The sequence below is a fragment of the Convolutriloba macropyga genome, chromosome 6, assembly GCF_964194025.1.
Source record: "Convolutriloba macropyga chromosome 6, txConMacr16.3, whole genome shotgun sequence".
NCBI lineage: Eukaryota > Metazoa > Xenacoelomorpha > Acoela > Convolutidae > Convolutriloba > Convolutriloba macropyga.
Window position 1 is genome coordinate 52695483 of NC_134473.1, and position 26373 is coordinate 52721855.

Sequence of the window (26373 nt, forward strand, 5' to 3'; positions counted from 1 at the left end):
GTATTTATTTCTGTATTTATTTGACTAACCTTAACCTAGAAGATAAAGCCCAAAATATCAGCTTCGTAGAATATTTTCAACTTTCTAATCAACTTTCCATTTAGCAGCGAAAATTGCTTATCCTTATAACAAAGTAAATTGAAAAAAAAACGACAAGCTCAATTAAAAAAAACTGATAAGTCCATAATAAAACAAAAACTCGAGAAACAAACATTTCTCAAATTGATAGAAGCACAAATTTTAAAATAACCGTGTTCTAATTAAATGAAAAAACTTTCCTAAATTAACCTAAGTCCAAAGATAAAGATACCTCGCAATTAAAAAAAATGATGATCATAGATAACAGATTGCCACAAAATAGCCGCAATAGCTTCGTAGACCAGCATAAAAAACTGGCCAAAAAGAAACTCCCTTTATTAAAAGCTGAGATGTTATTTTTTGATTTAAAATCTGTTCAACTCATTGCTGCTTCTATTCTCCTAAATAACCTAAAAACAACACAAAATCACTTGACCTAATCCCTTCGAAGTAAAGTAAAAGGTAAATTTCAGATCGAGGAAGTCATTTTTCAGAGTGATGGAAGTTACGTGTGACCAAACACTTAATCAAGCGAATGAACAAAAACCTCGCTCCACTAAGAGTGAAAAATGATGTCACGCACGCAATTCAGTTGAAATTATATGAACAAGGAGTAAATTTGAAGTGATTTGAAGTCTTTACGTCACATGGTCGTAAGAAAATCATGACAAAATAAAAAAATCATAGCCAAAAAATCCGGAAGCAATTCAAAGCGTCGGAACCTCACTAGCAAAACCGTAACTAAAGCCGAAACCATTGTCATTTGTCTTTATCAGCGAAAGCTTTTAATGTTCATCTCACCAGATTTGATTACAATATATTAAGAAAAAAATTACCTCAAAACGAGATTTGAGTATTAACATCATTAAACGAAGCTAAGAGAAGCTATCATAAAAAGAGTTTGACACCATTTAGAGATCATAAGAAAGGACAAGATTTTGACAGATGGCACTCGCTGTGATATCTTGATAACGCAAATTTTCATATTACTAAAATGGAAAATAATCTGGAAATTTGAAAATTGGCCCAACCATAGAATGGAAAAATATTCATAGGCTCAAAAAACTGACTGCGCTAAAAAATGTCATGAATATTTTTTTAGAAAATTTAGAACTCCGCAATTAACTCTGTAACCAAGACGACAGTCGGAAAGCATAAGGCAGGTATCATTCTCAGAAAACAAATTGCATTCCTCAAAAAAACTTAAATTAAGAGGACTCAAAAAACACTAAACAAATTCCTTTGGCGTCAGAGTATTTAGGCGTCAAAGCCAAAAAGACGCCGAAACTAATGCAAAATTGAAAAAATCTTGAAAACAAACGAACATCGTAAAACTCAAAAACAAAAAAATCGTCTACTTAGCTCCGAAGCAATTCGCAGAAAACAAATATCAGTTTAAATTGCTAAAACTAATTTCATTAAAGTCTAAGAGCTACATTTTATATGAAATCAATTGCAAAATAAAAAAAATTGAAAACCTTGAAAATTTTGAAAAGGGATGAAATAAGTAAAAGTTTCTAAGAGATAAAAAAAATTGATAAAAAATTCTAGGTCCGCCGATAATTCTGGAACAATACATGCTTAAGTACGGGTGATAAGAAAACATAGCGAAATAAAACAGAAACAAAAGGATTACTGCCTAAATTTTGAAAGTTTAAAATTAAAAATAGAACATCAAACAGAAGTTAAAAAAATCAAAAATGAAGTATAAAAACAGAAAATGTTACGTAGCATTCATGACTCAGAAAACTACACTCTCAACTTCTCGTCTATTTAAAAAAAAACTGAAGATTCGAAACACTAAAACATTTAGCGAAAAAATGCATGCCTGTGCACAGAAAGACATTCTATTAACTGGAGCACAAAAAAAGAAAAATTGGACAAAATCGCAAAATTCGGATTAGTATATGTATAACTCTATATAACAAAAATAACTAACCTAAAGAGAAGTGCTTAAAGCATTAATCCACCACGGGACGTTGCCACATACACTATTTTTTCAGGAAAAGATAGATCTAAATAAAGAGGTCAACGAAAAAATCCAAAAATTAACTAACAAATAGAATATATGCCATTTATTATTAGGCTCTCCAAAACTCTGTGGTATCAATTCTAGAGAACTACATATTAATGCATCATTGGTCAAAAACTATTTATACGAAAAACCAAAGTACAGGGAAAAAATTGAACCAAATGGGCGAAAAAAGACCAAAACCGGTTATCTATATGCGCTATTCTCCCAAAAGCACTTTTCAAAATCGAAAAGTCAATCACTGAACGCAGAGCATGATCAAAAAACTTCTCTCATTCTGCACAAAATAGTTCATACAATAATTTTGATCACTCTCGCTTTTAGGTCAAAACGCCGTTTGAACAAAAAATTTCAACAAAACCAATACCAAGAAAACCTGTAGAATACCAATACTCCTCTTCGAGTCGTCAAAACCTGCAGAATATCAATACTCCTCTCCGAGTCGTGAAAACCTGTAGAATTCAAATAATCTCTTCGGGTCGTAACAATAGGAGCGCAACGATAGCTTGCTGAAAAAATGAGGGCGGCTGTTAAAGCTAACCGATTAATGTCAGACGAAATGCTCTCAAATGACCAACGGGCCCCTGATGAATTAAAAACTACTACAGTAAGGGGGCATTACCGAAAGGGCTTCAAATTTTAATGAAGTTCACTTAATAGCACAAGGTTTGGATTGGAAAATTAAATTAGCTTACGCGCCCTTTCCACTTGATTTTTTGACAAAAAATTTCCATAGATTTGGTGATTTTAAATTCTGAATAATAAAACAATTCAACACAAAAGTCGAGCTTGAAAAAGTGACGAAAAAGTGAAGAAGTCAGACGACGAAACAGTCATACCAAAAATCTGCCGAAAATAAAATCGCTCAAAAGAATACCAACAGGACTGATACAACTGCTAAAAAAACTTTGCTTGAAAGCAATTAACAACAAAAGTACGCAATTAATTGCGACAATTTTCATTCAAGTGCAAATACCAACATTTAACACGAACAAACGAAGATATATTTTGAAGCGTGCAATACAGCTTCAAGGTGTGCTCAAACCGTTTCGTCCAATAACCATGTCACATCTCTATCTAGCGCGTTCTACAGAGATCAGATAACAGTTGACTGCATTGATTACATAAGAAATCGTAAACTTGAAGACGGAAAATGTGATTTGAAAATTTGAATTGAGACTGATCTTTGTTTCAATTGGTTCAATATGCCAATTAGGAGAAAATGCTCTCACGTGAATCAATTGCGTCTCTCAATTGTATGTATGTATGTTTGTTATACATAAGCCGCTGCTATTCCTCAATTGGACTGCTAATCGTTAATCAGTAAACAACAAACATTAACACAGATGGTATAGTCATCACAATATCTGCTCTTACATCATGCGTGCCCATTTCAAGCCTCTCTTTCTTAATTTGACCCTACTACCATATTTTACACCCATCAAACGAGCTTCAAATTCATTCAGATTTGATCTCGATACTTTGTAGAGTTTTGCTAGCATCACCTTGCAATTTAGTTTACAAGTATCAGAAAGCCGAAATAACATCTAGCCGAAAAAGCGGCGATTTAAAGAGGCAAAGTCAATAAAAGTGGCCAACACTTTATCTGATGACAAGTTCTTTGCAGAGTATGACCGCTTTCAAACCTCAATATACATACTTATTTTTAGCAATGGCTTCAAGTAATCATGTTCTATCAGTGCTCTGATATTAAAATGCGGCCAATCAAAATGCATTTAAGCTATAAACATAAAGAAATTGGGCTTAGCGAAACTTCGGCTTTCTGTGCGTCCACTTATAGCTCTGAACATTCATTGATGAAATTTGATATTTAATTTTATTGACCGTTCATCGATCGAGTTCACTAAACAAACTTTCGATACAGAAACTATTGGTTATATTGATAATACACTGGCTTGAGTCTTCCTTGATTTCGAGGCTGAGAACCGGCTTGAAATGGAATGAATAAGATCGAAATATTAGTACAATGAAAAATTTCTACTTGGTATAAAATTCAGGTCGAATTAAATAGTATTAGCACTGCTGCAATCGCGTCCTAATCGATTGTTGTAAAGTTGTGCAAAAATTATGGGGCAGATCTAATTGTGAGATGAAACGCAGAGTAGCTCAACTTTCCCTTCAAATTCCAATTTTTTTCAAGAAAGATTGATTAAGTGACAAATGATTAATTAGAACTTTCTGGAAAGTTGAGCTTGCTGGTTTTTGGTTGTTATACTAATGCGGCATACTAATGTGATACAGCGGGTTCGTATCATCTAGAGGTTGAAATCCAAAATTGAAACAATTTGACAATAAAATTTGTAGCATCTCAAATAACGAAAAAAGTACCAAGAAACATTATCATTACTATTAACATCATCACAAAACAACACCACCATTTCTGCATTAAATTATTTATTTATAAAGAATTACTAACGGGAGCAAATTTAACAAATCCTACGACTTGCTATTACTATTTTGATTACTTTTCAGAGAGTTGCCCGTTGTTCTACGTTGTCTAACTTCAAAATAGGCTAAAATCGCCCTGCACACGTAGGAAAACTGGGCAAAGTTTTGAATTAGCTGGGGTCTCTGTGATCTCATTTCCTTCAGGATCTGAATGAGGGGTAGGGGTTCATTCATGTCAATTCTTTTGAAGCTCGCTTCGGTTAAAATAACCACACCAGTGCGCCCGATTCCTGCACTGCAGTGCACTAATATATTCTCGTTAGGGTTGCCTGTGCGGAACTCACGAATACGCTGAATGAACTTGAGGAAGTTGTCAGTTCCTTGCGGTACACCATGATCAGGCCAGTCGTGGTACTGGCACTGTACGACATCTCTGACAGTCGCCTCCCGAGTTTTCCTGAGGGTCAAATTGCGAGTGGTGAAGCCATCGTCATTTTGTTGCTCGGAGGTGCAGTCAATTAAGAACTCATTGCCCGCAGTTGGAGTGGGGCAGTTGATATCCGGCCAATATTTCACACACTTCTTAATGTCTCTTTCTTTGAGGGCGGTTACCATGATGACATGTGAAATCTTCTTCTCGTAGATCATCCTCCAAAAGTCCTCCACTGTTTGATCTAGAGGTCCCTGTGCAGCTATGTACTTCAACACACTTCCGTCAGGGTTCTGAACCTTGACGTAACTTGCGTTGATGTAGTCGCATTCAGAGTTCAGGGCGACCCTGGTATCATCATAGGGCCACACATCATTGTACCGGTTCTTCCCGTAGTTTTTCTCCGCAATTTTAAAGGTACCCGAAGGCTTTTTCTTCTCCAAATTGTGGAAAGCATTGGCAAGATCGCTTTGTAAATGAAGCTGGTCTCTCATTTCATTAATACTTGTTTCCAGAGGCGAGGAACAAGTGCTCTCATCTGGAACCTGTGTTAAGACCGTTAATTGCAAGCTTTGCATTCTAGCGCCCGTTTCACGAATTTGATTCGTAATGTCTGCAGCTGACATTTTCTGAGCGGTTTTACCGAAGATCTCTAGAATTTCATCACCTTCATTCAGAGGCGGGTTGCAGTTTCTAGCTGCTCCAGCAGGATCAATTTTGGTGACGTTAACTCGTTTACCATCTCCTCCTTCGAAAGAGAAACCAAACTTGCCTCTATCGTTGGGAGCTACCGTGAGGTTTCGCCGTCTGAAATGAGGCGGGTTAACTGAGAAGTTAGGGTCCAAATACGCTAGAGTAGCAACATGCATGTCTTGCGAGGATTTGCTGTCTGTAGCTGCACTAGGCTCTTCTATCGTGGCACCCATTGTTGACGTTGTGCCCTTATTGCTGAAATTCGAAGTAGAGGGAGGTTGGCCATTCGGCATCTGATCAGTCGATGATCTTCCGAGTGTATGATGCGTTGTAGATTCGGACTGGCGTTTCGGAAGCTGCTTGTCGCGGTCCAGCGGGGGAGTTCCAACAGGTGAGGCTCCCTGCGCACTACGATACATTGAATGGTGATCAACGCATGTGTGCCAGAACTCCTTTGCAGTTCGATAGTGATTGAAACTGAAAGTGAGAGTTTCTTGTTCGGAGTTCTGTTGACTGAGTTCCTCGTCGAAGACCTCAATAGTAAATAATTCATTCTTGAATGCTAGTTTTAGAATTTCTTGCCAACGCAGGTTTCGGACTATTTTGTCTCGCTGAAATATTGATATTTTTTCCATAGAAACGCCTATTTCAATCGGAGTTGCTCCAGGTGCTTGAGTTCCTTGATAGAACTGGAAACCGTACCGGTCAATTTTTGAGACCGCTTCTAAGAATGCATCTTTAGCGATTTCATCTAAGCTTTTCTTGGCTGCGCCGGGTCTTTCGTTCAGCGTCTTTGTCAAGTTTTTGTAGATTTCGACTGCTTTTTGAATAATCATAGGATGTCTGACAATCAGATCATTGGGAAGGGAAGTTTTGAGATACTTGGAGTAGGTGCCGTGGTCAGCTTCTATCTGAGCGTATCGTCCACTGAAAATGAACAGCATGTAAGCACCAATTTGAGAGACAGAGTCGTTGTTTGAGTTGGCTGTCAGCTGAGGTTTTAAAGATCCTTCTTTAAGCATTGCAACTAGCTGAGCTATGTACAACCTTTGAGTAAATCCCTCAATTTTCTTGTGAGGTTCAAGCTCAAAAAATTTTATTTTGAAATTGAACTTGACAGCGGTAACGTGAGGTGGGATTTGGAGCTTGAGTTGTTTGTTCAAGTCAAGCCATTTTCGATGTTCAACTACATTGTCGGCAAATTCGAGACCAAATAGGTGCTTGGGAAATTCGCCATTTATAAGAAGAACGCGCGTGACTTGCTCATACAGCTCAGATCCTTTTGCTACGCGCGGCACATCTACTTGGGTCGTGTCATTGCTGTGGTAAAACTGTATTGTGCAGTTTACCAGTGCGGGAGCGACAGACATTGGGACTTCAGTGAACTGGCAGCGTCTTTTCTATGGCTTTGGCATTTATATGTGTTATTAGATGTTTACAAATCACTATATGCTACTTGAAAGATCCATTTGTTGATAAAGGTGTCATTCGTTCTAAAAAACCCTAGGCATTAACAAAGCTAAGGCAAGGACTATATTTCAAAATCACACAGCAAACAAATTAGGGACATTTTTGTCAAGGCTGACCAGTTTTTGGAGTATTTCTTAAAGTTTGATTCTCGAAAATGAGCTTGATTTCAACCATTACTAGTTTCATGTCACCGCCAGACAATTATTAGCTCTCCCCGTGATATTGATCACTTTTATGGCATAATTAGGGTTACGCATGGGCTCCGAAGTGAGATAGGGTGGCCATGGGAGGGTAACTGAAAAGTGAGGGTGGCCTAAACATTTTTTTACCCTGAAGACCGTTTTAAAGAATACGAACGATCAATTCAACTTTCATATTCAACTTTCATAGAATTCGCCGGTCACCTCGGGTGTACCTCAGGGCTCAATACTTGGGCCCCTACTTTTTCTTATTTTCATTAATGACTTACCTGAAACTGTTTTCAACTCCAAAGTCTTTCTTTTTGCTGACGATCTCAAATTATTATATAATGAAAATCTTGGAAACGCACACGGAATCAAACAAGATCTAGATTCAATAATGCGTTGGAGTTACGAAAATAACATCAGCTTCAATTTATCGAAATGTAAGTACATAAATTTCAATATCAAGTCGAAATTAAGTCCGGTTTTGGGTCAATGGTCCCTGGAACAATCGAGAACTGTGGAGGACCTTGGTATCACTATGAACGACAGCCTCACTTGGAAGGAACATGTAGAATTGCGGACTGGTAAAGCCAACAAATTCTTCCACCAAATTAAAAGAAACACATCATATCTCCTGACCGTTACTGCAAAACTAAATCTTTATAAGAGTACGCTTATTCCAATCTTAATCTATGGATCTAACTGTTATATGCCTTCAAAATCTGACATGCGACTCCTTGAAAAATCTCGAGAAAAAGTTTCGAAATGGATCCTACCGAACCTTGATTATTGCGAACGACTGAGATCCCTGAACTTATTACCTCTCAACTATTACATTGTGCTAACAGATCTTCTCTTGCTATCGAAATTGGTGAACAATTATTATGCGTTCAACATCAGCGAGCATATTAATATTGTGCAAAGACGGTCAAGTTTTCGGTTTGTGTTGCCTGAAATCAAAAAAGAATTTCAGCGGTCAAATTTTTTCTATCGAACCACATATAGAGCAAATATCATTGATTCAATTGTTAATTTCTTTCAACCAGTCGGACTCAAAAATCGAATCTTAAACTTGATGTGGAAGTACTATAATATTTATTTCAGCATCGAAAATTCGTGTTCCATAACATTTATCTGTCTCTGCAAAAAATGTCGGTCCTCAAAAGAAATAAACTTAACAAACAAACTTAAACTGGTATGATTCATCTATTTATATAATTTTTGCGGGAGCAGTCCCTCACGTTTGTGGAAGCCATGATAATAATAATAATAATAATAATAATAATAATAATAATAATAATAATATGCTTTACCCCATCTCAGCTCGAAGCCAAAACAACAGCAAATCTTATATGAAATTTTAAAAAGAAAGAGCTTGATATCAAATGGAAAGACAACAAATAAAAGCGGATTGAATAAGAACAAGATTCCCTCACTCGACTAAGCTACTGATTAAGGAGCATCAAGCTGGTTGAACGCTATTCCATTGTAACATCACTTTCACCTGACGAAAAGCAAGTTTCGTAATGGCATTGCCTTTCGCTGTGGTTGGGACCCAGTTAACGTGTTTTTATTATGTCACACATGCCCTCCATTGTCCGAAAGCAGGATAAACGCACGACACAAAATAAACTGCGATTCCTTTGCGAATCTGATAAGTCATGTCCGCCATGCTGATGATATCTCACTTAATCTTCAGCCCTTGCAAGAGTTAATACTTTGCTCTTAAAACACCTGATGATGTTGCAAGATGATACTCCAAAGCCTGCGTAGTTTGGGAATTCAAGTTAAACGAAACATACTTAGCTGTAAAAACTTGCAACCCGCTTGCAAAATCTTGGCCGGAAGCAGTAACGAAGCCTAAAAGAATCACCAATCTATAAAAAGAACCAATATCTACGAAGAACAAGGGATGTCGAAGATGCAACGTTTTGTCTGATTGTTTTAGCAAGCACTGGTGGAGCTGGGCCATCAGCTCGAAAAGCGCCGAAACAACTCTCATAGAGGACAGCTACACAGACCCCATGTGCCCGTACCATTATAGACCTCCTTCAACTGGGAGTTCAGATAACTTATAGCCCCCGTCATTGTCTTCTAAAGTCCTTTACTTAAACTATTCACATGCAACTATTTGGAATTTTAAGTTGTTTACTTAAAAAAATTAAATAGTTATGATATGTTACAGGCAAGTCTTGTACTGAAGAAGCCTCCTTGCGGGGATTTTAGAAATAAGACTAATGTATATCATCGGTGCCAGCTCATTGCACAGAACACTCAATTCACTTAAATACACTTCAGAGTGACGACTTCAAAGAAAATGCACTGCTATCCCTGGCTTATCTTTGGTTCCAAACGCAAGAAACTCACGCAAGATTCTGCAAAACGTTTGGTTTATTGTAGAAGTCCGCAACAAACTCGAAACATTATAATTTGGCACGAAGTCATTAACAACACAATATCCCCACACCGAAGTAACAACAACCAGCAAAATCACAAGAATTAATCAATTATCTAACCCTATATAAACACCAAATTGCAGCAGTTGTTTACGTCAAAAGAGAAGGTACACTTGACATATCCTAAGACTTAGTTAAGTCAGATTTGCTTACTTCACTGGTCAACAGAAACCTCCTCTCCAAACGAAATTAGCGCGCTCCAGTCTATTATCGGGAAGTCTCCAGCGTGCACCCACCCCTAGAAATTGATTTTTCGCTCCTAACGATAGTTCTTTTCCACGCTAACAGCCTAAGGTAATATTGAAACATCTCTTCAAGACCAACAAAGAATCGAAGGAAAAAAAGCCAAAGGAATCGCCAAGAACGTAAAACAGCAGACCACTATGTTGTACCAAAAAATCAGAAAACAGGAAAACCCAAAAAATCTAAACCAAATAAAAAGGCGTGCCAAAGGAACATAGGTGAGTCCTTAACTTGGTAAGTTTGTAAGTTGTAATTTCTTTTAGCCTCTTAAATTTTCCAAATTCGACCGAAACGAGGACTTCGGAGGTTTTTCTCCCGTGGAATTGCCGGTGAGGTTGAACGGAAAAATAGAAAGGTTTAACAAGAGCAGGAACGGTATAGGAACCTGAAAAACTTGCACAAAAGCGATCAGTAATAAAAAAGCCATTTTCCTATGCATTGCGTGTGGTGATTCTAAGCATTTTACAACCAATTGCACTGGCATTACTGAAAAAACCATCTACGATTTGGTGGAAATAAATCTAAACGTCCTACTAATTTGCAACGAATGTGTAGCCAATAACCAGAGAGGCAATCTGCTCAACATCATAGATGTCTCTCGCGAAAGCAGCAAACTGAGTGACAGTCTCAATTAAGTCAAGCAGGAAATCGAAGTCCTCCAGATGTCTATAACGGAAGGCAAGAACAACAACTACCAGGAATTCACTGAAGTCACCATTGTCATTGACGAACATCGACAAAATCGAAAAATGATAGCTGAAATCAAAGAAATTACTCTTAACAAAACTTTCGAAGCACAGCGCAATACAACATCAAAAATTTTCTACAGCAGGAAAGAGAAAGACTACAATAGAATCGGCATACGTGGAATTCCAGAGTCTAAAGCCCAATCAAGCCAAGAAAAATACGAAGATGATCTTGGAGAACTGAAGATGATTTTTCAACATCTCAACGTCGAAGCTCCAGTAGACGCTGTGGCTCGACATCAAAAACCTCAATGTGACAAAACTTTCGGAATGGTGGTCAAAATACCCAATGGGCAATATTGAAAGCTTATCATGTTGTCGGTTGGCAAACTAAAGACCAACGAGAAATTAGTCTGTATAGGTCGTGAACTGAGGCCAGAAGATCAAGCCAAGCAGAATCAACTGCTTCTGCAGCTCAGAAAAATGATCAACTCAGGCATCAACAAAAAGACCTTGCTTGTTTGAAAAGCAAGACTGGAAAAACTGGTAGGTAACAAATGGATTGAATTCAAAGCCAAGCCAGAAGAAAACGGCTCCCCTCAACAACTGAGTTGACTAAGCCCCTTAAATACACTCATTTTAACGCCAGAAGTCTGATCAACCTGCGAAGACGATTCGCTCTGGCCAACTCAATTGCCACATCAAGAGACTAAGACATCATATGTCTGACCCAAACGTGGCTGACAGAAGACATACCCAGTGAATCTTTGTTTCTACTCAACTTCACAATTGTTCGAAGCGATCTGGAATCTAACACTGTCGAAAGAAAGCACGGTGGCGTAAGGCTAGCTCTGAAGAACCTAATTCACGAAGTACAAGAAAACAAAATTTTGGTGGAACATGTTGCCGTAGAATTTACCTATGATCGGACCACCTTCCTTCTCTCCTGCATTTACAACCCACCGAAAGAGAGTCCATACAGAATCCTACTATAAATCATACTCGCTCCTCTTGAGTTCCTCCACTGCAAAGACCTAGAAGATAACAAACTGGTACTGATAACCGGTGACCTCAACATGAATCACACTGATTGGAAGGCAATGAGCTCGGAAGATGAATACGAATACCCAATCGTGGAAAAACTCGCTCATCAAAGCTTCTCTCAAATTTTAATATCAACCGAACAAAAACTTGTCGACGTTTTCCTAGTCAACAAACCCGAATTTTTCTCTCCTTTACTCAAGACCAAAGTCTTAAAACTCAGTACTCACTAGACAACAACAATTGCCCCGAACACGTAGCAATACGATCCGTGCTTGACGCGTATGCAGTGCACGAAAATGCACGCACGGTTTTTAAGTATGCCTATAAGAAAACAGACTGGATAAACTTCTCAAAAGCAATTTCCGAAGAACCATTCTCGCCTTTTTGCTTCAGTAATGTGGACAAGCTAGCTAATCAGTGGTATATGTGGATCAAAGATCATATCAACAAAAACATTCCACGCGTCACAAGTCATCGAAGCAGTCTTCCACTATGGGCAATCAAGGAGACTTCACATCTAGTCAAGCCAAAATAACACCCAAAGGCCAAAATTGGATCGGAATTAGACACTCTCGCGGTTACTCAAGCTGAAAAATCTAGAAAAGAGGGTCAAGAGGGCAATTGAGGATGACAAAGTTATATTTGAAGAGAAAATCTTCAAGGGTCAGCGATTTTCCTGCATTCAGAAGTACCTAAGAAGCACTCAAATGCGGAAAAAGAGTTCCGAATACAATGCAATGCAAGGGCGAAAAAACTGCAGATGTTAGAAAGAAATGTGAAATAATCAAACATTTCTTTGCAAGTGTCGTCACTCAAAGTCGCGAGCTCACTAAAGACACAGAAGCTGATGCTGCTCTATTCAATGCTCTTAGAAACTCCCAAAAGTATGTCCGATCTGTCGTCATCTCACTAGATGTAACGAAAGCCACTGGGCCTGATAAGATTAACAACATAACCTTGAAAGTCTTCCATGCCTGTCAAAGTTTTTAACGCTTATTTTCCAAATTTGTATAAACAATGGCAAATATTCACAGCTGTGGAAAAAATGTCAGTCCAATCTTAAAGGACGGAGATAAATTTGACGTTGAACATTATCGACCAATCAGCTTGCTATGCAACATATCCAAAGTCTTTGAAAGAGTTGTGTTCAAAAAATGATACAACTTTCTGTCCACAAGTTTAAAAAATGCACAGTTTGGTTTTCGAAAGAACCACTCGGCGATACTACATCTCTTCTTCTTTGTTGACGAAATTCACAATGACCATGATTCCCAAGATAGGAACGAATTCCATATCCTGTATCTCAATCTTCAAAAGATTTTCGACTCAGTTCCTCATCTACAACTTGTCGACAAATTGTCTCAGCACGGACTAGGAGGAAAACTACTCAGCACGATAGGTAGTTACTGGTCGCATTGACCTCAACGCGTAAAGATAAGTGACGCCTCATCTCCATACATTCCTGTCACCAAAGGTGTTCCATAAGGTTCTATACTGGGTCACCTGTTCTTTATCGTTTATGTGAACGACCTGTGTAATTTAGTTACCCTCATCATTCCTTATGCATATGCAGACCACTCACTTCAAATTAATTTCAAAGTCAGCAGTACACCTACAGCAAGACCTAAATCAGATCAACAAATAGAGTATAGAAAATGAAATGAATCTCAATGCCGAAAAATATGTTAGCCTGAGCCTCCGAGGAGTGTTTGATGGTAGGGTCAATGGAACAACTCTTGCCTCAGCTTTATATCAACGGGACCTTGGTGTTCTGATGATTAATAACCTGACGTGGAGATTGAATTGTAACACACGACTCAACAAAGCTTGGCGAGCATTCTATTTCTTAAAACGTAATATCTCAAAAATCGCAAGCTGGAAAACTAAACTGAACGCTTATACTGGCTTTGTTGTACCTGTCGTAGCCTACGCATCCCAAGTCTGGTACGCCAGTAAGGGAGATATGAAGCACTAGAAATGCTACAAAGTAAAGCAACATTGTGGATCAAGATCGTTCTATCAAAAAAGACATACAAAGATAGACTTGAACGCCTCAATCTACTACCGCTGTCATTCTACTTCAAGTTACATGACCTTCTCTTCCTCCTCAATATACTCGCAAACAAATAAGCTAACTTTTCTGAACATATACGGGAGATTGTAACCATGACGAAACTAGGCAAAAAAACGAGTTCGTTGTGAAAAATAAGAAGAATAATGAAGGCAGATTCCATCTTCTTTGACCGCACACTACACTTGTTGAACATCTTTCGGCCTACTCTACTTTCCAACTCAGACAATATCAACCAAAAATTCTCACCGACATATATTGGCGAATGTTTCTACAGTAAAATGAAAATGATTTCTGCTCATGGCGCATTTTATTCCTCTGTGGAAACTGCAGCCCAATGTCTAAACTCAAACTCTAATCATCAAAATTTGTGCTAATTTTAAACTTGTAGGTTGAATAACCCGTGGAACTATTTCTTGAAGCGTGATCTACTACTACTATTACTACTACTACTACTACTACTACTACTACTACTACTACTACTACTACTACTACTACTACAACTACTACTACTACTACTGCTACTACTACTACTACTACTACTACTACTACTACTACTACTACTACTACTACTACTACTACTACTACTACTACTACTACTACTGTTTCAACACTTTAATTCCAAATATGAAATAAAGGCACGGTTGGCAACAAATACAAACAAAACAAGAAGAGTTATTTGTTTGGTTATTCTGTGAAGTGATGTACGACGAAATTGTTGAAGGCATTCTTTGACCCGGTTGCTGCTTTCTCCTGCAATATGGTGAACGATACTTTGTTTCGTACACAGTCTCCTTCGATTTGACTCATCCACGTTTTCCGTTGCCCCCCAGGAGCGCGTCTAGCATGGACGTATTGATCGGGCGGGTCCCAATCGAAGGCACTGCGGGCTAATCGTCCTGGTTCCATTCTCTGGATGTGTCCGTACCATTTTATCCGTTTGAGCATGATCATCGTGGATAGTTGGGGCATTCGTGATCTTGACATAATTTCTTCGTTCGTTGCTTTCTCCAGATATGACACACGTAGAATTCTCCGAAGACAACCACAGTGGAAACTCTCAAGTTTTCTCTCCATTAATTTCGAAAGAGTCCAAGTCTCTGAGCTGTACAGCACGGCTGATAAAACGAGTGCTTTGTACAAATTGCACTTGAGGTGCACGCTGAGCTGCTTGCTCTTCCAGAGATTTTGGAAGTTAGCAAACCGTTGTCTACCTTCTGCAAATTTGCAATTGACTTCCTGCAGGTCTCCATGCTTGAGGCTGACATATGATCCGAGATACTTGAACGCTTCTATGTTTTCAAACTCGTTTCCGAGAACATCTTGTACTTTGCAGGAAAACACGCGTGTGGCAACTGCTTTAGGTTTGCCACAGTATCTCGATTGGTGAACTTTTCGGCCATTGACTGTTTTGAACTTTCTTTCACACTTGTCACAGGCAAGGCTCGCCTCTAGTTGCTCGAACTTTGACTTGTCGACGACATTCTTTGACAAACCGGCTTTGCAGAATCTTGTTTGGTGCACTTCGCGTCCGGTAACTGTACTGAATTGCCGCTGATAATTCTGACATCTTAAAGACTCTTGGTCAGCCACCACTGACCGACTCTCATTTTCTAGCGACTCTGAATCTGCTACCGCAGATTGTTGTTGTGAAGCTACCAACGCTGGCTTAGCCACCGCTAAGCTTTTCAATCTTAGCTTCCGGCCATCTTGTGTTTCGAACCAGTGTTTCGTACTACTACTACTACTACTACTACTACTACTACTACTACTACTACTACTACTACTACTACTACTACTACTACTACTACTACTACTACTACTACTACTACTACTACTACTACTACTACTACTACTACTACTACTACTACTACTACTACTACTACTACTACTACTACTACTACTACTACTACTACTACTACTACTACTACTACTACTACTACTACTACTACTACTACTACTACTACTACTACTACTACTACTACTACTACTACTACTACTACTACTATTACTACTACTACTACTACTACTACTATTACTACTACTACTACTACTACTACTACTACTACTACTACTATTACTACTACTACTACTAATACTACTACTACTACTACTGCTGCTGCTGCTACTACTACTACTACTACTACTACTACTACTACTACTACTACTACTACTACTACTACTACTACTACTACTACTACTAGTAGTAGTAGTACCAAATTTCAAATTTCCTGCGAAGCTGGTTAAAAAAGAGCAAATTTTTCTACAAAAATTATATTTAAACTTTATTTATAATCAATACGCCCAATAGATCATTATTTGTAGCCCAGAGTTTTCGTTATTCTCGGGGTATTTTGTTTTCATTTCTTGAACTTAAGCTCTGACCCACAATCTGATCCCTTAATATCCTTCAATTGTTGAGGCTGACGAAATGCCCTATTAGCATGTAACAGAATACGTTTTGAACTTTCAAAGTCAAATTGTTTGCCTCTCAACCATTAATTTACTGTCAATTCACACCCCTGTAATCGTCGTTTATGATTAATTATCCAACTTCTCATTAAAAATACTGGATGAGCAACCAGTTGGGTACAGAATTTTTGTCTGGACGTATTGATTTTCCTCAAGAGTTATATCAAAATTTTTTCAATGCCTGGTTGCATTTCTCTTATGTTGTAACGCAGCGCAGATAAGGAAGTTCAGGATTTTTGTAGACTTTAGATACCTGCGACGGCGAATTTTACATTCGTCGTTTTTATTTTTTATTCGAATCTAGGAAGGTCAGGTACCCCTTCCCGTTGGGTGGGTACTTGAGTGAATTGTAAGTTTTTGTGAAGATATTTCGCTTACTAAGTGTAATCTCGCGTATTGCTGTTAAGAGTTCATACCATGTCGTCCACTTACCTCTTGAAATTTTGAAGTCCTGTGGTTCCTCCGTTGTACACTTTTTGCACAAAGGAACATATTCTCACAATTTCCTGCATGTTCATACATTCCGAGCCGGTACAATTCTCGCATAGGCTTTAAAGGAGTTTTTACATCATTCGCTCTCAACACTTTACCCACGAAAAGTAACTTGTCTTTTACAATCAATGAAGTTTCCCTGTGTTTCAGGATTTTTTTTCTCACATCCCTTATGAGGTTCCCTTAAGGCCTGTTGGAAAGGTTTGGAAAACAATTTTAACAGAATAACAGTCAATGAAGCTCCCATGGATTTGCCACTTGATTGCATGTACCACATTTTATTGCAATTAAGATGAAAGTCTCTTAAGGCTAATTTCAAAAAATCTCTTCTTAAGTGACCACCAATGCTCAGGAAACTTGTCAGTGAAGTAAATTTTTTAAAAATTTAATTGCTACCTCTACCCGGTACATTGCTTGTTTAAGCATTTATCACCAAAGTTCCTCCAAAACGGCAATTCTAGAGCAGTTCTAGCATTATTTGACAAAATTTCTATATTTGAAACCTGTCACTTTTTGGAGAAATTGAGGCAGAAACTTATAGAGGTTCTCGTAACTACTACAGGGTATCAACAGAACTGTCTGAAACGGTGCACCATTGCAATCAGCTTTAGCAGTTCCATAAATTCTGTCTGCTTGCAATCACGTTCTCTCGAGCGTCTGATAAAATATTTCACATGTCAGTCCGTATTTCAATAGTTGTTGCGCTTCATTGATTCTTCTATCACAGTTAAGACGTCCAGGACAAATCTCCACTGTTCAGCACCGCCGTCCAATGTAACAAAATTGTTATAAGAGCTATTCCGCAAAGACCTGTCCTTTCTCCCGGACAGTTCAGGAAAAGACTTTCCTTTATCTTGGTATCTATTTTTCATTTTATTTTTTTTTCAGTTGATGTTTTTGTGAAATGCTTTATTTGATAGACTGCCCAAATTTTATGATAATTGGTTTAAAAAGTCATAAATGAAAAAAGCCTAACGTTATCAAGAATACAAAAATAACAAGAGAATTCATTTAAAGCTATACAGTGTATATTAAAGAGTAAATAAAAGTGGTTCTAAAAACAATTTTATTTTTTCTAAGAAATGTATAGGAAAATCTAGTCAGACTACTCAAGGATCTCTACGCAATTAATTTATATCGCAAAATTCTACTCAATGAGTTCAAAGACAAATGATAAGAAAAAAAATCATTTACAAAGCAGCTCTTCTCAAAATTAAACGCAATTAACTCCCAGGTACTCATCGCGCGTTTTGAGCTCAAATTTTGACTTTTTGATGGAGATTTCTTTAATTCTCGTTAGAATTCTAATCCCGCGGCCTGCATCGAGTAAATCCAATTCATATTTTCTGCGTGGCACCACAACATTGAACGAGGTTTTTGTCCAACCAGAGAATCATTTTGTTAATGTTCTGCTATTTTAGTAGTAATTTCCTGTCTCGCGGTGTCTTTTTAGTTGTACAATTTTCTCAAATGGTTCTTTTGTGTTATGTCTTCATTTGACATTAGGCTTGAAAAATACAATCAATTTATGAAGAGGGAGTGCCGGGAGGGCCGCCGACCAGTTAAACAGCTGGGGAGGTGCACTTCTTATTTAATTTCTCTTAGCTGTTTTGGAAAGTGAGATACAAGGCAAGCCCTGCTCACAATCGTTGTTCTCGGCCATTACAATGCAATAAATGGAATGCAGATATTGTATACAGACCTGCAAGCAATTTTTTTTCTGTATTGCTATCTATGTTTAAAATATTTTCTTGTTTAATACGTAATCTATTTTTCACAATTTGATAAAAAAAATAAAAAGCAGTTGCAACTGGTAAAATAAAATTGTTCTCACAAATAGTGAAATCACTTTAAAAAAATTGATTCCATAAAATTGCTAGTGACAATTTCAATTAAAAAGAAAATCATAATAATCAAAAATTGAAAATGCTAGCATTAGACATATTCATTTTCAGTATCATTCAATTTTGTCATAAAAAATGATAGGTTTTTTAGTAACTTTATAGAAAACTGGCCAAATGTAAAAATTAGATTTTTTTCCAAGTTTTTGTTCTTTAATAGTGAGTAAAAGCTTGTTCTGGGAAAGATGCAGCAAAATAGCACACAAATACGGAAGCAATTACATTTGTTTAAATATAAAAGTGACTCTGATTGATTTTTTTGAATTCGACATATTGTCTGTGTTGTTTTTTTTTGAAAATTACGTTTCAAATTTTTAAAGTTACTGAATATTTTTGTGCATCGGGACTTTACGGTGTTCTCGAATGTCATTTTTTGCCAAATAAGGTCAAGGACCCTTAGAAAAGTGAACTGAATATTCCATTTTGAGTTGATTTTTTTTAGTAAATCACAGCCATATATTGCAAAAGTTAATCTTACATTTCTTTTCGAGTTTGGCGCATGTTCACTCATTTTGACAGCAGGAAATTCTACTCTCTCGCCAAAAAAACACAATTACAAAAAGCCATCTTGACGCGGGTATCTGTGTACTATTAGAATTAGTCAATTAATATATCATTCAATGCTGATTCACATATAGCTGATTAATATGTCAATCACTGCTTAGTTAAATCACTAATATGTCAGTGATCGCCTGATGTTTTTCGAGTTAAATTTCATTACAGCGTTACTGCCAGAATTTCGGTAAAATTCAGATTTGAAATTCTTTTTCAAAGACAAGTTTTTGGCCGACGATCGCGCTTTCGTTAAAACTTTGAGATATTTAGATCCTAAAACACGTAATTCAAGAATTTTAACTATCCTTATCCTTGATTTTAATAGATTGTTAGATCAATATCAACGATTGTTAGATCTATTAGAAAATGAAACGTTGAACTTAGATGACTTTAGTTACATTCTGAAAATATAACCTGCTGTACTTTGTTCAAAAAAGCCTCAGTTTCTGAAACTGATAAAATTTCCAACTATTTTGTTTCTGGCTAAAATTGTTTTTAGCCAAAAATAGAAATTCGAAGGGATGGAGTCGTGATACACTGCAATACTACACTGGAAAGTAGGACTAAATTTCAAGAAGTTCGTTATGTAGATATTTGCATTGACAAACAAACGCTTGAAAAGGTAATTGTATATAACCCGCCACCTTTGTAGAAAAAGGAAATTTATATCGACGGAAAATTTTTCAGAAAACTTAAAATTTAAGTTCGTCCAATAAGTCAGTCCTTATTTGTGATGATATGAATTTGATGTTATGATGAATTTTTTGCTGAGCAGAAACTACTCGAACAGCATTAATGCAAGTAGTTTTTGTTTTTCATCTCCGGATCTAACACGTATATTCAATAAATACGTTTCTTGGTTGGACCATTCCATTTATCTAAATTTAGATTAGCGTGTTTCATTTAAGGTCGTAATATCAAAACGTCACCCCTCACAAAAGCAAATTGATTGTTGTCCTTTTTTGAGTCAGGTTTTAAAAAAATCACAGTCACATTTTGGAAAAGTTTATCTCAAATTATTTCGAGTTTGACGCATATTCACTCTTTCTGACAGCTGATGAATCAACTCTCTCGCTAAGGGATATTTCCAAAAAGCCATCTTTACACAGGTATCTGTGTACTTTCAGAAATAACGTGTCAACCAGTAATTCCCTGATGTTTTTCGAGTTCATTTCCACTACAGCATTACCGCCAAAAACTCCCAATTCAAAAAAAAATTTTGGACGACGATTGTGCTTTTGTTAAAACTTCGAGATATTTAGATCATATAACACGTAATTCAAAATTTTAACTATCCTCATCCTTGAAGGTAAATTTAAAAAAACATGTTGAACGTAGATCACTAGTTATATTCTGAAAGCAAAATCTGATGTACTTTGTTCAGTGAAAGTCTGCGTTTCCGTAATAGATGAAATTTCCAACTGTTTTAATACTGGTCTTCGCAAAATTTGTCCACATGTATTCAATTTTTTAAAAAGAAAAGACAAAAGATTTTGAATCATTATAGGGTTTTAATGAAGAGCCAAATATTGTTTGACAATAGGATATTGTTTGACAATAGGATAAAAAACTTGCGTCAAAAAGCAAAACATGTTTACTTTAAATATACAGAAAAACATGAATTATAGAGACCACCATTACAAAACTGTAGAGCGTAGACTAAAGCTAAAAAAGCAAATAAAGTTGCACTAAAAAACAGTTCTACCTTAATATTGTATCAAATTTTTATAGGAAATAGCAGTCAAGGCAATTATTTACCGCCCCAAATACTCATTACGCATTTTGAGGTCCAGTTTTAATTGTTTGATGGAGATCGCTTCAAATTTCAATTTGTTTTTCAATTCTGCAGCATGCATTGGGTTTGTCCATTTCAATATCATGCATAGTACCAAAACATTGAAAAAATTTTTGTCCCACCAGAGAATTTTTCATTTGATTTTCTGCAATTCCAGTAATAAGATATGGGCTGGTTTGGTCAACGTGGACTAAATTTATCCCCATACATGTAACTTTTTATACTATATAGTTATTCAGAAAGTGACTTCAGGGTGGGCAAGGAAGTTTTTAGCGTTCTTGTTGTAAAAATGCTCTAAAAATTACTCAATTTTTTTTGTCCACTAGCAAAAGTTTCTTTCTCCCTGCCTCACTATGTGTCTCCAACGTTTTTGCAAAAGATTTAAACCACAATTTTGTCAGAATTACGGCCAACGAAGCACCAAAGCTAAGACGTCCGATTGCGTGTACCACATTTTTTACACCTAAAGTGAACATTCCTTACAGCTAGTCTCGAAATTGTTCTTCATTGCTTTTATTGGAGTCTCTCAAAATTTGTCTCTGAAGTACAGTTCTATTCGAGCAAGTTTTTTTTGCCTCCTCTACCGGTGCATTGGCGAAAACTTTTTATCATCCAGGGATACTTTTTGCTTGTTTTCCTCCAATATGGTAGATTATACAGCAGTTCTAGCATCTTTCGGGTTAGTCTCAGTTTTTTGCATCTGTATATTTCCGGAAAAAAAGAGTCAGAATTTTATTGAACCTCTTGTAAACGCTAACGGGTGTCAAGGGAAATGGCCAATACAGAGTATCGTTTTTTTCTATTCTAGCAAGTCCATGAAGTCTGGACGGTTGTGATTCCGTAGTCCTTAGCCCCTGATGAATCTTTTTTATCTGTCATTATTCCATTGGTTGATGCAAATGGCTATTGACCAGTTTCTCAGTTAGAACGTTTAGAACGTCGCCTCTGCATTACTTGCAACAAATTTGCTGGTACTTAGATTTTTTTTAAGTTATCCAAGCATCTTGTCATTTTCATCACGCAAAGGAACACTCGTTAAGAAGTGGTAAAAAGAATAAGTTCTAATCTTTCAAAACTTTGTGAAGATTTTAAACCCATCTTTCGGTTGGTGTCTCAAACACATGTTTTCAAAACATTTTTCTGACGAGCCTATTTTGCATATCTCTTTACTCTTGTTGCTTTGCTCCTTAATTCGCGATTTAACCTGTCTACATCCGGCAAAAAACTGAAATCATTAAATCTGTCTCTAACCAGATGTTTTCTGCAAAAACCTGTTCTGTCTCGCTTACAACTTACAAAAAGCGGGTCCTGTCTATCAGTATTTATTTTTTGTTTGACATTTCTCTCGATTCAACGTTGTGCTTAATAATTTCATATGACTGATATTTAAAAAAAAACGAATTGCTTTGTGACGACGTAATGCCGGGAAGCCGTGGTGCAATAACCAGTTGAGTTGGGGGATTTCCAAATTTAGTTTCCCTCTCATTTCTGATAAATAAGATACAAAGCAAGCAAGGGCCACAGTCAATGTTTTTGCCATAAAGGCAATGGCTTGACATAAAGATTTTGTATGAAGATCTGCAGGCAAAAGTTTCTTTGAATTTTATATATTGCTATCACTGACTCAAAGTCTTTTTGCGTTAACAACAAGATTTTTTTCAAATTTTGATAAAAGTGAACGAGCAGTTGCAACTGTTTAAAAATTTTTGTTTTCTCAAACAGAGAAATCATTTACATTAATATTATCATTCAACTAATTTTCTAATGACAAAGTGAATTTAAAAACAAACTATAAAAATCTTTTGAAATCTCTAGCATCTTCCGTTTAGCGATATTCTCTCTTAGTTTAATTCAATTTTTCTATCAGAAAATTGACAGGTTTCCTACTAGCTTTAAAGAAATTTGAGCAAATGTAAATGTGAGAGAAAGTTTTCCATTTGTAAATCCATTGGCAGTAAGTAAAATGCTGTTGTGAAACATATGCAGCAGAACTAAACACATAAGCAACTACCGTTTTTATATGAAATTGACCTGGATTGATTTTTCTTTGAAATCGACTGATTGCTTGTGGTAAGCTTTTTCAAATGTAGAAATAAATTTTTGTAAAGCAAGATTTTGCATTGTTACTCTTTTCACCCAACTTAAAGGGGAAAGAAGGCCAAAAACAAACAAGGCGAAACCCACTCTGCATCCTTCCTTGAGCAGAAAGAGCAGTCTTCATTTTCCCCAACCTGTTTGATGGTTCCGTCACTTTTGCCTGTCATTGGGCTTAAACCTAAAGAAGGATAGATTGGTATTGTTTTCGACTAAGAATAACAGATCCCATTAGGCCTAAATTCTATACGAATTTTGTACTTTATTTGATTTTAAAAGATAGCTCTCATATCGTTTTTTTTTCAAGGTATACATCAATGACGAAAAAACTATCCCTCATCATCTCAAGCCATAGAATCGTAACACAGTGGACCCCAACCTCTGACAGACGTCAACTGATTGTTTACCCATATTCAGAGCGCCTGTAATGAGCCACAGTCACCTTTTTGAAAAGTTTCAGCCCCCAACTGTTTTACGATATTGCCGCTCATTCACTCTTTTTGACCACAGAACGAGAGCGCTCAACTTTCTTATGGACAGACATTTCAAATAAACAATTCTTGCGTATGTACTTTTAGAAGAAATATTTCAATTGTGTTAGCTCGATGATGTTTGAGTTCATATTCACTACAGAATTACAGCCTCAAAATCTGCGAACAAAAGATTTGAGATGCCAAATGAAAGCCAATGTTGGGGCTAAGGTCATGTTTTTGAGTCCACAATAATCACAACAAAAAATTCAACTTTTATAATTCAAAAACTTTAATTATCCCTAACGTTAATAGCTGCAAAAAAATAAAGCAAGAACCGATTATTACTAGTCCTGATGCACTACCAGATGTAACCTGCTAATGGAAATCTGGCTTTTCGAAACAGATAAAATTCAAACTATATTGCAAGTGGATTCAGCGACTTTGTAGCCAAGAACAGGAATTCGAAGTAATTATGAATGTTACAAGGTAAGAAGAATACAATTGACAAGAAACTCTTTATGCAGCTATTTGCAAAAACAAACAAACGTCTAAAACTATGATTGAATATAACCCAACACGCTTGTGCAATCTAGGACTTTTTAGTTTAACAGATAATTTTTTAGAACATTAAATTCGAGAAAAAATTGGTCTTTTTTTTCGTTGATATGCATTTGAATATCATGAAATTCGAATTGTTGAGCAGAAAAGACCTGAACAGAAATGAAAAAAAAAACGAAATGAACAGAAATGAAAAAAAAACGAAAAGAAAGAAGTATTTCTTCTAAAGAATACCAATTATTCAGTGAATAAAGTTCCTGTTTGGACCATTTGGGTCATCAAACTTTAGATAAGCAAGCTTCTGTTGAAGTCACAGAACATTGAGTTTTTTATAATCATTTTCCGGTTACTTTGAGGAGGCGAACATGTTAAAGAAGATAAAAAAACGAATAAAGATCCCTCGCAAATAGCTCTGTAAAAGATGAGGATGCAGATCTTAAAAAATAGCGTTTTTGATTTGAAAAGCGTTGATCATAGCAATGCTCTCTCCCCTTTTATCAAAATTTTCTCAAAGTTACAGAACATTTTGTCCCATTTTAAAAATTTTGGAGATGAAAATGTTTCAAAATTGTTTGTTGATAGTTCAAAAAGGTTACGTCAAAGAAAAGAACAGGTTTATTTTAAATAAAAAAAATATTAAGAAAAACCGGGAACTATATTGAAAAAAAAACGAAGATTAAGTAAAGTGGGACAAAATTGCATGAAAATTTCTACCTTAATTCTGTCCGAAAAATAAATAAAACTTCGTTAGTTGAGGTCTAAAAATTTTATTTCGGCTTCAAGCGTAGTACAATTGATGCGTTACTCAGCATTAATTAACTTCAAGATCTATAAAGGACAATCAGTAATCGTTTATTTCTATTGGCTGGAAGAACTTGAGAGATATGGGATTCGAGCGAACTGTTGGAAGTAGCTTGACTATTTTCTTAGTAATAGAATGCATTAAATTGTAAGTAGTGGTACTCTGTTTGAGTCCGTTTATTGTGAAACAAAACCGATGTTCTTCAAGATCCAACTTTGTCTCTGTTCTCTTTTATATATAATGGAGTGCTTTGTGCCTAAGAGTCAACTAATTTCTCAGTACTGTTCAAAAGAGCCCATCAAGCCAAAATTGTTTATCACCTTTGTTCACTGTTACTGAACGTACTCAGCGCTTCGCTCAATCTAATGGTTGCAGTATCAAAAAATAAATAAATAATATTTGTTAGAAAAGGGCAATATTTGCAGTGATAAAACTGTGAAATATTCAATATTGACTGTCTACGACGAACATATATACGAATAAATTAAATTTGCCCTCAAATCTGTCAATGGTATACAACAGCAAAATTTTTGCAAGAATTTGATCTAATAAAAATCAGACAACCGGAAAAGTAGAAGTGGTGACAGTAACCTCCCACAAAAAGAAACCATCTTTTTATAAAAGACTGGAGCTTAGCTAAATACGTTTTAAGCATTAATCTAAATTGATCTACCGTACTAAAAGTTGCGGAAAATGGAGATCATTCCCAATAATGAAGACAAGGGTACCCAAACTGAAGTGACAACTTTGTTCCTTTGATAAAAAATTGATCACTCTGGTCAAAATAGGGGCTAACTGGATTCATTTATATCTGAACCAAAAGAATAATTTTGAAAATGTGCTTATCGAATCGATTGAGTTGAGTTCCTTTTTGAATATTTTATTTGCTATTTTTTAAACAAATCCAATGGACGTATATCAGATAATCGTTTGTAGTCAATAACTTATTTGGGCAACCTAAAAAATCAAGATTGGTCTGATGTCGTTATTTGTTCTCGCTGTTTTCTGTTTTTGTTTATAAGTGAATGTTAAGGAAATTACTTCTTTCTTTATTTCTTTTTTATTTTCTCTATTTCTTTCTTTCTTTCCCTCTTTTGTTCTTTCTTAATGGTTCTTTCTTAATCTTTCATATAAATTTCATCAAAAACGTTATAGAAAACTACCACTAAACAAAGGAAAATGCAAGTAGAAGATGTGGATGAGAGAAGCCGACACAAAGATTTCGAAACCGCTGACGCAATAATACCGTCAACATAAATGAGTAATGTTACTACGACCCGTAGACATCGCATGATTAATCAGTAATATGTCTGAACTGAAACACCTCCAACAGGAAACAAATATATTTAGATATTGTGTTTGAAAACGTTAAAAACCAAGCCCTGACTGACTCAAGAGGTATTTTTTACTGTCTGAAACAGTTTTATTACATAT

The 26373-nt window shown here is 36.3% G+C and overlaps 2 protein-coding genes across 2 annotated transcripts in view; both read right to left on the reverse strand.

Moving 5' to 3' along the window:
• The window catches only part of LOC142341756 (acid phosphatase type 7-like), a 324947-nt gene that overhangs the window by 238387 nt on the left and 60187 nt on the right, over window positions 1-26373 (reverse strand). The gene's annotated exons all lie outside the window — the stretch shown is intronic.
• Window positions 4292-7187, reverse strand: LOC142341749 (tyrosine-protein phosphatase non-receptor type 4-like). Its single transcript, XM_075392926.1, has one exon. It carries the CDS (start codon window positions 7010-7012, stop codon window positions 4568-4570), a length of 2445 nt encoding a protein of 814 aa, XP_075249041.1. The 5' UTR covers window positions 7013-7187; the 3' UTR covers window positions 4292-4567.

Coding starts and splice junctions, on each gene's coding strand:
- LOC142341749 (XM_075392926.1), bottom strand. CDS start 7,012: ATGTCTGTCGCTCCCGCACTGGTAAACTGCACAATACAGTTTTACCAC.